Below are 14,578 nucleotides of genomic sequence, written 5' to 3'. Positions count from 1 at the left end.
TTGTAGTGAGTTTTTGCGTATCACGACATAACATTTGCATTTATTTTTGATTAGCAATGAAAAATATAAATACCTTGTTTTTTTTTTTTTACTTTTACGACCTGCCATTTTACTGAAAGGGTAATAAGTTCCAATGCTATCTCATGTATGGTCCCTTAAAACTTTGGACTGGAATATCTCCATCAGTTTTGGTCACACAAATGTCAAGAGAGAGAGAGTTTTCTGTGTCAGTAATAGTTTTCGATTTAGATTATTTCCCTAAACATGAGTTAAGGGACATGGGGCCCGTATAAAAAGTTAAATTTTGTATTTTTTGACTCATGTTTATTTTTGCTTCAAACTTTCAATATCTTAACTCTACATCTGATTTTGAACATTTTTGCAACTGGAAGTATACATCTAGGACAAACGGTTGCGAAAATAAAGGTCTTGCAGGTTAAAACAGAACACCCTGTATACTTGACCTAGATGCATATGTGCAGAGCCATTGCAAGGTCTAAAAATTAAGGGGGGTGTATGAAATTGATGGCCTCTTTATTATTTTAAACATATCTCAAGCACAAGGAAAAATAATGGGTTTCAGTTTTTTGATTAAGAGGAAGTCACAATTAAGTCTAATATGACCCTAATCCTGAGTACAATGTTCACTCCATTATGTGAGGTGGGGGAAGCAGGGGTTTGGAGGTTCCCCTTCCTCAGTAAAATTTCAAACTAATAGTCTTAAACATGCATTTTAGCTTTATATTTTTCAAACACTTGCAATTCCACTTTGGGTGTCATTCACCACATGGCGACACCTGGGACAGACAGCCCACTGCCCTTGTAGCAACACCACTGCATTGAGTATGAGTTGCACTTCTGTTCTAAATATCTCTTTGAAAAATAATATCATCATGATTATTCAAGTTATTCCCACTATTCCTGACATTGTGTCATGTGCAGTACACCTATCAAAGTAAATCTCCATACAGACTAAACACGCTGGGAAAGGGGGGGGGGAGTACGTTCATGCTGTTATGAAGTAGATTTTTCAGGATATGTTTTGAAAAAAGGAAAATAATTGCAACCGCAGCTTTGTTGAACAAAAAATAAATGTGAGATTCCTTTTATTAGACAGCATTTATTTTTTATAAATTGCATAAAATTATTGTGTAAGATGACTGAAGTTGTAAAATTATCTATTTTTTACATTTGTTTTTTTAAATTTTAATTTTTGTTATATTTTTTTAATTCCTAATCAAGTGTTCCGTAATGAAAATGTTGAAATAAAATCATTGTTAATAGTGTATCATTATAATAAGATGCTTAAACTTCAATTACTTTAAACATACACAAAATTTGATACAAAGGGACTTTTCCGCAATGTTTTACATAATCTTCTGCATTTTACAAATTAGGGATTTGAAGGTCTGTGATAATGATAGTAACATGAACAATGTATAAAATTCTCGGGTACAATAAAATGCGTGGAAACAGATTTTAAAATGTTAAAATTAGTTAAATAATGGAGATCAATTTCAACAGCTAATTGCAGAAATAAACAAATAAAATCTTTTATTAATTTTTTGGAAAAACAAGAGACAAAGTTAAAAAAACCTGGCACATATTTTAAGTCATCAAAAGATACACAGGTAGTTTTTCGAAAAATAAGTTATATAGACTTTTAACAAAAGGTTAGTTTGGCACATAACAAAACTAAAAACCCCACATTAAAATTTAAACACTAGACTGAATGAGAAAAAGAAAAGAAAGTGAAAGGGGGGGAGGAGAAATTAATCACTTTAAGAATTAAGAAATCTCAGAAAATATTTGTAAGTTTCACACAGAAAAGAAGCTTTTTTAAAAAAAATGAATTTCTTAATTCAAAATGGAAATTGCAGATGAAAACGTATGCAGTACAGCAGAGATTAAACATTTTACAGAAACATAAATCATTAAAATTGATTAATCCAATGGAGGATTTAATGCCTAGGCATATACCTGATGCTGACAAAATTCCTTATATGGTTGAATATGCTTCATGTCACTAATGTTTTGTTTAACACTAAAAACATTTTATTTTTCTATCAGGGATATTGTTTGGTCTTTCTTTCCTAAAATATGTTGTGATGAAAAATATAATTTCACATAAAGCACCCCCAAGATTTATCTTTTATGTATGGTTTTAAAAACTTCAGATCTCCAAGTAAAACAGTTTTAATTAAACAATAAATATTACATCTGGGCCGATAATACAACAATATTTACAAAATTGATTCATTAACAGACCAATCAATGTGTATGGATTGACTTAATGATCAAAAAATAAAACACATCAATCAATCAAATGTTGACTGGCACAAACTCGCAAAAGAAAAATGCATTTTTTTAGTTAAAAAAAACATACAGAAAATATTTATAGTCACTTCAATGAATGCTTTGCTTCACTACAGCTTAACTTTAACCCTCTAACTGCACATGATATGAATTTTTTCCCCAAAATTAAGTGGGATTTTTGTATAGTGAAGATAAGTGATGGATGATATATCTTTTTTTATTGGGAGACTGAAGAGCCTTCCTGAATCGCACTAGATGGAAACAGATAAAGGGAAATAATCACTTGGAAACTTGGAAAAATTTCCCTGTTTCATGACATATTCTTGGTCCAGTGGAAATTCTGTACATAAATTTGTCCCTTGACAATAAGAAAATGACACAAAACCCAAATAAGATTCTTATTGCTACTTTTTTCATGTTTAAATATAATTATCAGTGTTGGCAACTTTTCAGCATCTATTGCATTACAAGTTTTCAGTGTGTCTGCTTAAAACTAAACTTGCATAGTATCATGGTTTTATTTGGTACAACTTTTAATTGAAATTCTTTTAGCTGCCTTTTCTCTGTTTACCAGCACATAGATTTTTCAGTGAGCCGAAAGCTATATTTGTGGATAGCAGCATTAGCTTAATGCTTTGTACTTGGAACTTCCCAACTGCTGATGAGACCAGTCTCAAGCAACTATTTTCAACCTAGTCTCAAAACTTTTAATTTATTGGCAAAATAACATTAACTAATTTGTTTTAATTTTCATGTGTTAACTTGATATAATTTCCTTTACTTAATATATTGCTATGTTGCACACATAAATTGGTATTTATGTTAATTTCACATACACACACAGGGTTCACACTAGAAGGCAAGATTGCACAATTCTTGCAATATTTTCCAAAATCTCACTCAACAAAAATGCATTTGCTGGCAGTTTCCACAAAAGTCTTACTTAACCTTTTGGTTAGGGTGAAAAATCTCACTTTGGATATTTCCTTGGAGTAAATCCTGTACTATGTACCTCCACTATGTACAGGGTGTTTCGTTTTAACCGGCAAGACCTTTATTTTCGCAACTGTTAGTCCAAGATGCATATTTTCAATTGCAAAAATGTTCAAAATTAGATGCAAAGTTAAGATATTGAAAGTTTGAAGCAAAAATAAAAATGAATCAAAAAATACAAAATTTAACTTTTTATACGAGCCCTAGGTCCCCTAACTTATATTTAGGGAAATATTCGCCACTGAAAAATAATTCTAACACAAAAAGTTTGACATTAGTACAACCAATATTCATTGAGATATGAAATGCAGCGTTTTGTGTCTTACACCATTTTACACTCACTGTCAATAATGCCTTTTGAGGGAAAATACAGCAGCTAACAAAGGTTTAAAATATTTGTGCATACAGTGGTTTTTCAAATTCTTTGAGGTTTTATAGCGTTTTACAGGATCATGGCATAACATTTGCATTTATTTTTGAATAGAAATGAAAAATATAAATGCTTTGTTACTTTACTTCAACAACCTGCTTGGCGCAGTATAGCCCTCAGAGGCTCTTGCGCCATTAAAAATAAACAAACAAACCAATCAACAACCTGCCATTCTTCTGAAAGGGCAATAAGTTCCAATCTCATGTTCTGTATGGTCCCATAAAACTTCAAACTCAAATATCTCCTTGAGTTTTGGTCGCACAAATGTGAAGTGTTTTGTGTTAGTAACATTTTTCAATGGAGATTATTCCCCTAAATATAAGATAGAGGACCTAGGGCCCATATAAAATGTTAAATTTTGTATTTTTGACTCATTTTTATTTTTGCGTCAAACTTTCAATACCTCAACTCTGCATCTGATTTTGAACATTTTTGAAATGGGAAGTATGTATCTAGGACTAACGGTTGCAAAAATAGAGGTATTGCAGCTTAAAGTGGAACACCCTGTACATATATATATATATATATATATATATATATATATTGAAAACATATTAAAGAGGAAAAAATTAGAATACTATAAACCACAAGCCTAAAGATGCACAAAGCAGTCAAACAAATAAGCCAGGTAAATATAAACATCAATAAAACAAGCAGACAAGGTTACAACACAGATAAATGGCAAAAATGAAGCCAGAGTTCTGGCTTCATCTTTGTCATTTATCTGTGTTGTAACCTTGTCTGCTTGTAGTTTTATTGATATTATATATATATATACACAGTCAATTCGCGATAACCCGAAGTTCGATAACTCAAATATTACTATAACGTTATTACTATAACGCAAGTTTTTATCAAGTTCTGACCCCTTTGTCTTTAATGCCATGCTACTTATTCTCAATATCTAGAAGTTACTTCCTTTAACTCGAAGTTTTTTTCCCAAGATGACTCGAAATTTATTTCGAAAGAACAGGTAAAAAAAAAGAAACATACAAGTGACTATGAGAGAAAAATTATTTCACCTTCACTTGCAATTTCTGCACAAAAGACCTCTAAAGCAAGAAGAGCACCAGTTGAGCCAATGTGCGATAAAGGAGTTACACGTGCGGAAATGAGTTAGCTTGTTTTCTTTTGTTGTACTGTACTGTTTACACTTAGACATGTTGCTGGACTGTGAATTTGCTTTCAAGCTGTCAAGTTGTCAAGTCAACTGATTGTACCTTTATTTAAAGAATGACCTAAGTTAAGGTTAAGATGTGTTCCCCTTTATTCTTTAGTTTGATCATTTGCTGATAAGTTCCTGAGAGAAAGAGTGAGTTTTCTTTACTAATAAAAATGTCAAAGCAAATACGGTTGAGCCTCCATATATCGAACATTAATGTGACCACCACGTGCTTTCCACGTCAGAGTTAAATAACCAATCACAGAAGGCAGGTGGCAGCACAGTGCAGTTGAGCGTATATAAAGAGTGTGTGAGGGCTTCGGAAAACATTTCAATCGTTGGCGTAATGCAGAAACGAAGCGATTTATCCGACATCCAAAAGAGCATGATCATAGGCTTTTGGGCCAAGGGTGGAAGCATTTCTGAAACGGCCGAGTTTGTGAACTGTTCGCGTGCCGCCGTGGTAAAAGTGTACCGTGCATGGCAAAATGGGACTGTCCAAAATCAGCGACGTGGCAAATGTGGTGCACCACGGATCATAGATGACAGAGGCGAACGACGGTTGCGGAGATGCGTTCGGGCAGAAAGACGGACTACCGTTGAGCAACTGACCACCAAAATGAACCAAGGGGCTACCAAAAGTGTCTCCCAAACTACTATTCAGCGAACATTGCTGCTTCTGGGCCTCCGAAGCAGACGCCTGGTTCGTGCACCTATGCTGACTGCTATTCATCGACGACAAAGGCTAGAATTTGCACGCCAGTACAGCAGCTGGACATCCACTGAGTGGCGACAGGTAGCGTTTTCAAATGAATCGCGTTTTATGCTCCATCGAACAGATGGACGTTGGAGTATAAGGCGTGAAACCTCTGAAAGGAACCACCCTGCAACCATTGCCGGAACGGTCCAAGCTGGAGGCGGGAGCATTATGGTCTAGGGAATGTTTTCCTGGCACTCTCTGGGTTCACTGATCATTGTGGAAGGCACGATGGATCAATACAAGTATGCATCATGTCCACCCCTACATGCGCATTGTTTTCCTCAGGATGATGGCATCTTCCAGCAGGACAATGTGAGGTGCCATACAGCTGCCAGTGTACGTGCGTGGTTTGAAGAGCACCAGAATGAGTTTACCGTCCTCTCCTGGCCAGCAAACTCACCTGACTTAAACACAACTTTTTCTTATTGAAACAAAGTAAGGAGAAGGAAATTTATAATCAATGCATGTAACATACTTTTAGATAAATGGGCTTGTTCAGCATCATTTTATTAGTGAAGACTAAAATCTATTTTTTTTTTGATGAGAAATGCATAATACTACAACGAAATTTAACATAGAACTAAATATTTAACTTAAAACATTTTTATGAATTTTTTTTTTTTTTTTGAAAGTATGGACTAATTTAGCTGCTATGATACTTGATTAAGTTCTGTTACAATTATTTTCTAATCCATATAGTGATAAATATCATTAAGAAATAACAAATGCTTTCAAATTTGCTGATGAAAAATTCATAAGAAGAGACAAAGAAACATTTTCAAGACTTGGTTTTGAATTTATGAAATATTGACTTTTTAACGTGAGTACCAGTTCATTTAGAACTTATTAAGTATTATAGTACATGACAGAGAAGTAAACATGTAAATGCCCGCAAAGCAATTGAACAGGTGTTTTTTTTAATACAAATACAATTCATTATATTAGTCCCAAGTATTAAGAAGAAAATTAAGTTCCAAAAAAAAATCATTGGTGCAACCCACTTTATTGAAATGAAAATAAATAAATAAATAAAAAATAATAACAAAAATAATAAATCATCAAATAGAAATATTAACGGAATTGTATGGGAGTTTTAAAACCTAATTCAAAATTAATGACTTTTACTTGTCATACAAACATTCAATGTTATGCATATTAAATACTGGTTGCAATCTTCTGCACTTAAAATTTTGAAGGATTATGAGTCTTTATTAAAGTCAAAAGTAAAATATCACAAAAACTATATGAATAACCCTTTGTATTGTAGCTAAATCTATCTTACTTACAAAAGTTCTCACTGTTCCTTAGTACATATGTTTCAAATATTTGTATCCAGTTGTGTCACTATCACCAAAAGGTAACAAAAATTTCACAAAACAAACCTTGGTGATATTTTATTGTTTGAAGCTGCGTGGAACAAGAGCTTAAGAAAATGAGTATAATGCCTTTTTTTCTTTGATAAAACTGTTGTTAAAGCAATAAAGTGATAATAGTATGCAAGTGCAATGTTAATTTTCCAACCTATCCATTTCAAACGATATAAATATCCCCGTATAAAATATTTTTAAAGAAATATAAAATATAACAACACTGTAAAAACATATTTTCATGCCAAAAAATTACTAAAGCGGTTATTAATTCAGATCCTGCAATTTTTCTACAATTAATTGACTTATATAATTCATAGGGGCAAAAATATTAGCTCATATTACACCAATAAATTAATATTTGTATGTAGGACATGCAGATAGAATCATAGGGCAGAAAACAGAGAAAACTTTTCTACAGAGTCTTAATTAAAAATGAACAGGAAACAAAGTGTTATCTTTTAATAGGATGGATTGTTATACTTTTATGCATTCCAAAAAGTGCACATGGGGAAAGGAAGAAATAGAAATGTGTTTTCCTCAACTACTCTAACTGCAAAGTGCAGTTAAAAGGTTACATAATATTCCCAAAACTGTTTAGGGAATGACTGATTTACTCACCATGAGATTAGACCGGAGCAAAATACACAGTTTGAGGTTCATACAGCTTATTAAACATCAGGTACTTGTATCTGGAAATTACCAAGTGAAAACCTTATTCAATAAATATTTTTTATTAACCAGATTGTCAAGATCTCTTTTCGTCTTGAGTTTTATACAAATATCAATGTTTTGAAAAGCATATATCAGTGATAAGTTTCCCCCATTTCAGTAGTACTAATTTAGATTTTTTGTAATTATTTTCTATACCAAAGATTCACAACCACGTTTTAATTTTTCTACTTAAGATAGATGAAAATATTCAAATATTGATTTGTGTTACGAAGTGGACAACAATTAAAAGTGAGCATTTTGTTGGAAAAACAGACAATGATGTCATTTTATATTGCCTCTATACTGACGAAGAAAACACATCATTTCCAGCTTAAGGGATAAAGTTTTAGTTACTTAAAAACATAAATTTTGAAAAGAGGTCGTACAAAATACTGAAAAAAAAAAAACTACTTGTATAAATCCTAGCTTTTATAAATTTCTGTATACAACAAAAAATTAGTTTCATTTCGCACCTTAATAACCAGCTTTGCAAAAATACTAGAGAAATATTGTAGAAAATAAAAGATTATGACAAAAAGAAAAATATAAAAATCCAAAGATGAAAAAGTATTTAAACTTAAATGGAAAATTTGATAAATCAGAACTACATTAAAACAGCACAAAATAATACATTAACTTCTGAACTAAAAACATCAGAAGGGGAGGGAGAAAATAACCCCAAGTTAAGAAGAAGAAAACCTTTCAACTGTCATCTGAATTGGAAGTTGCCATAATGTCAACATAAAAGAAGATTAGAATAATTTATCTTTGGCTGTAGAGAGCAGTGAGAAAAGTAAATGGTAATTTATTCTCAAAAACATGAAAGTAACACACATCATCTTAAGTAACAATCTTAATGATTTTTAGTTGAAAAGATATAGTTACCTTTATCCACCAATGTTGTAATGCTTCTTCTACAGTTATCCTAAATAAAGGGTCTACAGTAAGCATTCTTCTAATCATATCTTTAGCAAAATCACTGACGGTATCCCAATGCTTTCCCGCAAGCTGAAACCATAATTACAATCAAACAAGATCATAACTTCACAAAAAATTTATTTAAGAAATTATAAGCACAAGGAAGTACATTAATAAAATGAACAACTAAAATATGTCCTACGTTTTGATGGCATAAATGTATACGATAAATCAACAGTTACATGCTGGCAATGAGGAAAAAGTAAATAAACTGTTTTAAAATATTTTATTACAGTGGGAATATAACTACATTTTAATATTGATACCAGGTTATGCATGAGAGATGAAGAAACAACTCTGTACCTCAAAGCCTGGCAAACTAAAGCCACATTATCACAACTTTGCAAATAACTATACTATAGCAACTACATATAAATATACTAGCAACTATAAATAACTATAACGGATATTTTTATTATTATGCTGCTACAGTAGTATGTGAAAGAGGATTTTATATACAATGCAGTAATAACCTCAAAGTTGCTATTTGTGGATTTCGGTTACTCTGGCCCTGAGGCATAGAGCTAAAGGTTAAAGGCAGAAGAAAAATGTCTATAACATATTATCTATTGCTATACAACTGTGAATTAAGGATTAATAACGGGATCTAAGCTAAAATAGGCTTGTCCAAATTACTTTATCAATCCCTAATGAACATCAAAACCCTCTAACTATGCATCCCACTGAAAGTAACAAATACTTCCTAAAAACTATTGATTTTTGTAATGCACACACTATTCTTTAGCAGAAAACTAACAGAAGTTTTGAAAAGTGCACACAAAAGAATAAACTGCAACTGAAGCATTTCCTATGCTTAAGTTACATTTAATATCAACTTTAGTTATGTGTGCATTGACAATTTGTATTGATGTACATCTGAAAAATTACACTGATTAGAGAAATAAGGTTTCTCAGTTTAGTATAATACATCACGTAAAATTATTGGAGGGCACCACGTTACCCGTGGGCATAGGGTTGGGGATCCCCATGCTAGAGCATTCCTACTTGAAAACAAGTCAGGATTCTTAGTTTTATGACTTTAGATACATTGAAGGTTTTACTAAAGATATAAGATAGTACACACCAGTTTTGTTACTTCAAAATCAGCATTACTTTGAATGTATTGAATCAATACTATACACATGTATTCAGTTCTTGTGTTACATCAAGAATTAAAAAAAAATCCTAACAGAAAACATACATAATAACTCAAGACAAAATTAGAAAATATTTTAAAAAGGTTTGATTTGAACATTAAGAAAGGAGAAAAAAGGCACGCATACATAACTCATGCATACACATATCTTCATATTAACAAATACAATAAAGATGTTATTTATTACCATTTTTAATTTTGCTATAGACATAGAAATTATTTTTGGTACTAATTATATGGGTAATCAATTATTATTTAAAAGCAATGACTGATTATCAGTAATTAGTATGGTTGGAAAAGTAACTGCAGAGGAATAGGGCTGTATCTAAAAATTGGAGAAATAATGAAAGAAAAGGGGCTTGATTTACGATAAGTTGTAATGAATAATGTTTAACAAAACTAGCTCAAAAAAAAAAGGGTAGAAAGTTTTAAAAATATTTTTAAATTTTCAACTAGTTAATCAACACAGTGAACTGTTCTGAAAACATACACATTAAATTTTTATTCAGAATTTCATGAGAAAAATCCACAAAAAGTTATTTTATAAACTAATACAGTTAATAAACTATAGAAATTTATGCACAGAGAAAGAATTTATAAATCAGAAAAGAGCTATCTTCAAAGCTTGTGTTTAATAATGGGAAAAAAAAGAAAAAAAAAAAGATAAAGAAGAAGACCAGAGAGGGAGAAAAACACTCAAACACTGGCCCAGATATTCATGCTTAACGCACAACATTCTTAATTTATATACATTTAAGTGAGATTGACTAGAATTTGAGGAAATGTGTGCTGATTTTCATAAACACAAACTTTGAGTATGAAGTCAATCAAGGTTGCATTGCGGAAGAAAGTTTAAAAAGAAAGATCTGACAAAACGATGGAAATGTTTAAAAAAAAAAAAAAAAATCACGCAACAAAATAAAACAAAAAAGAGCAATAAGAATAAATAAATTGAGGTGGAAATGAAGGAGATTCAGAAAGCCAGTGCAAATAAAAATAATGGAACTAAACTGCAAAAAAGCCAACCTTGAATGATGTAAAGATGATAGATTTGAAAGAGAGATGAAAGAGCAAAGTGCAAAGTGAAAGAGGACAGCAACTAGCCATTTAGGGAAGCAGCCTTCCCACTTGGCCCATACATTGAGTCGTCCTCTGCAAATGTTCTGGAATAGTCGTTCTTTGGTCCCCATGAAAGGTAGTGTTCCACTGAGCAATGTATATAATAAAACACCACAGCTCCAGATGTCAGCTGGTTTGCCATATGATTGCCTCTGTACAACTTCTGGTGCCATGAAATGAGGTGTTCCAACTCTACCTAAATGAAAAGGAAGATTAAACATATCTGTAATATGAACATAGCACTATTCAAATGCTGATGAATAAAGATCTTTTCAAAAAAACTTCTTAGAGAAAATTTTAGGGCACACGCTGGTACTGAAAAAGTGCATTTTATGGGCATAGAAACGCAGCAATTGTACAACAAAATATTGCAAAAAAAAGAGCATGATGAGTAAATATTCTCTCACATTTATTAGTTTGAATTACTAAATGAAAATTATTTATTGCTTCCCCTTTCTACTAAAACAATTAACACAGATACTTCCGAGGACAAAATATGAAATGTATTTTTTGCAAAAAGTAATTTTTAGTTAAACACACACACACACAGTATCATACAAAGCTAAATTACACATTAGAATGAGAAGTTTTAATATATAATCACCTGGGTTGACTAATTGATTTCCGGAGAGCTGTACCGCTACTCCAAAACCACCCAGTTTAACTGGAGCAGAATTTTCTTTTGTGGCAATAAGGACACTCTGTGGTTTAATATCACGATGTATAATGTCATTACTATGGCAGTAACAAACAGCTTCTAAAATTTGTCTAAGATAATGGCTAAAAGAAAAGTAAGATAAGTGAATTTTTAATTCAAACTAAAGTTCAATACATCATTTGAAATAATTTTTAAGCAGAGAAGAAAAATCATTGATTCAGTTCTCATTCTACGTGACAGAAAAAAAAATCCTAGGTCAATTAATAACGTTAAAAAAAAAAAAAAAATCAGGAAAATTATCAGAGTTATATCTATGGAAAACATATAAATAGAGCTTGAATGTCAAATGGTACAATTACTGTAAGTTTTACGATACCCTTATTCAAATAATAAAAAATATAACTTTATTTCATGGGGGAAAAAACCTATTCCTACATGTAAATCAAATTTATATCACTCAAATTTAAAGTTAGGACATTTGAAGACGCTTTTACTTTTATTTTAACTGTACCGAAAGATTGTTCAAAATTTTCAATTATTAACATTAATATGTTTAATTACTTATGTATGCATAAAACAACATTATTTTACATCTTTTTATTAAGCAGATTTCTACATTTTTAATTAAACAGACAGAAGGTTCCAGAATAAGATTTTTTAAACAAATGTGTTTAAAAGTTTGCGAAATAAAGCTTAACTTTCAAAATACAGTGGACACCGGGTAACTGAACCAGTGGTTAATTGAATCAATTGCTTTAATAAATCAAATTGCAAAAAACAGATCAAAATCCAGCTTTAATGAATTAGCCACTTTATTGAATCAGCCGCTTTATGGAATCAAAACTTTTTAGAACAAACGTGTTTCATAGAAGCAGCGGCCACTGTACATCAATGTTGCAAAACAAAGTAATTTTTAGCAAAATGAATAGTTAATTCATTAAAAATTGCTTTTAGTTGTGCATTAGTAGGTCATGGCTGCCTTTATTCTACAAAAAGTTTAAAAAATAATTTTAAATTTCTTCAAATCTGCCTAATTTGTCGCTTTCACAGTGAAAATTAATGAGAAGTTTGGCTCGATATGAGGTGGGTGGGCATGTCAATTTTCATCAACTGAACTATGTACATAAAATATTGCAATAAACAATAGCAAAGTGGTAAGATAAATCACCACAAATTTTTAATATAAATATCAAAACATTAAAGTAACTTTTTTTAGAAGAGAGATTTATTAATGATATTAAGAAATCGGAAGCAATAAACCGAAAATCGGGAGTCGCAAGCCAAAATTGGGACAATTGACAACTCTGCATCGTTTGATAAGTGAAGTTAGACAGAAAAATAGGACTTTTTTTCTGCTTTGGTACCAGGATTCAAAGATATAAATTTCATGAATTATGGCGCAGATTTTTCCCCTCTGAATATTTTTTAATCCACCAAAACTATACAAATGTTCTAAATTTTAATAAACCTTTAAAATCATAACCAGATTTACTTCGAGTTGAAGGTATTAAAGTTACATTGGTTCCAATACTGTAAAAAACAGGGAAATATTTAATGAATGAAGGAAACAAATGCATTTAATCTGAAATAATACATACCTTGCAACAGCTTCACTATATACAAAACCGGCAACAGCTCGTTTTACAATTTCAAAACATAAATCTGAACCTTCCATACTGAAAATAAAGGGAATATGACTTTTATGGGAGCAAAAGGTTTAAAAAAATATATACATAACAAATTCAAACACAAAACTGAAACTCTAACAAAACAAACGAATGAGCTATTTGATATTTTAACACACCTGCCAAAATTAATGTAAGAAAATTAGATGAACATGGAAGTACAAATTCAGTACAAAGCAGAATGAAAGGAAGAATTCTATGTATTTCTCTCTCTCTATATATATAGGGTTTGACAAATGCCGGGGTCAGGTCTCCTTAACAAATTATATCTTATATGAGTAGCAAAGGGATGCAAAGTGGCAAAATTAAAAATTTGGAGATAACAAGTACAAATGGTAGGTGAACCCCTCCTATGTCTTGGGGCAAGATATAGTACCAGTAGCCCTGGTAGGTGCTGCTGCACAGCATGATTTAGAAAAAAAATTCAATAAAAGCCTACCTAGGATGTAATCTTTATAGGCATTTTAGTCAAAACTTGAAAATGTCCACTTACATCCCTTTGCATCTCACTGCCTCATATGCGGGGCTAAATTTCAGAAAAACTTTCCTGACTAACAAAAACTCCCAATTTAATCCAACCCTTTTCAGTAAACTGTAAAGAAATGATTATTGACAGATTTTCCTATAATTTTAATGCTGCCAGCTATAAAAAACTAACAGTTAAATACCAACTGCAGGAAAGGAGCGGGAAACTCCTGATTTGTGAAAAAAAAAGGCTTGTTTTTTCGAAAAAAGTCACTAGAACTTAAAAAGTAAATCTTATCTACGTTTATTCAGAATGAAAAGAAATTTTAAAAAAAAATCGCAATCACTAAGGCAAATCTGCACAAAAAACGTGATTACAAAAACGAAATGTTTTCAAGTATGAAAATCATACTTCTGATCATAAAGATGTTAATTATAAATAATTTTCTCATTTTTTAAATCCTTTACTTCTAAAAAAGTAATAAAAATTTCAACGTTTTCTCAGGAAATAGGGAGTGGATATATATATATATATATATATATATATATATATACACTAGTTTCGGACTTTTTCCTCAAAGCTGATTTTTTTTAAATCTGTTCTCATCAACTTCTGTTTTTGCAGATTTATTGTCGTTTGTTTTGTAAATGTCCTGTTCATACATACAACCTCTTTGTCAATAGATTCATGATTTTTTGAAATAATGTTTCAGGTCTAATGGTTCATCATCACTTTCTTCTTCATTTTTACACATAGCACAAGGCACTTAGCAAA

The 14,578-nt window shown here is 31.4% G+C and overlaps 1 protein-coding gene across 1 annotated transcript in view; it reads right to left on the bottom strand.

Moving 5' to 3' along the window:
• LOC129231130 (peripheral plasma membrane protein CASK-like) overlaps positions 1–14,578 on the bottom strand; it is a 222,412-nt gene that overhangs the window by 110,839 nt on the left and 96,995 nt on the right. The window contains exons 6-9 of the mRNA XM_054865377.1: positions 13,252–13,329; positions 11,600–11,775; positions 11,016–11,191; positions 8,628–8,750 (exon numbers count right to left, since the gene is read on the bottom strand). Coding sequence (XP_054721352.1) covers positions 8,628–8,750; positions 11,016–11,191; positions 11,600–11,775; positions 13,252–13,329 — 553 coding nt within the window. The remainder of the gene's footprint in view (positions 1–8,627; positions 8,751–11,015; positions 11,192–11,599; positions 11,776–13,251; positions 13,330–14,578) is intronic.

Source organism: Uloborus diversus, chromosome 10, assembly GCF_026930045.1.
Source record: "Uloborus diversus isolate 005 chromosome 10, Udiv.v.3.1, whole genome shotgun sequence".
NCBI classification, from domain to species: domain Eukaryota; kingdom Metazoa; phylum Arthropoda; class Arachnida; order Araneae; family Uloboridae; genus Uloborus; species Uloborus diversus.
The sequence above is the reverse complement of the archived record's forward strand: the minus strand, read 5'-3'. Positions and strand labels throughout refer to the sequence as shown.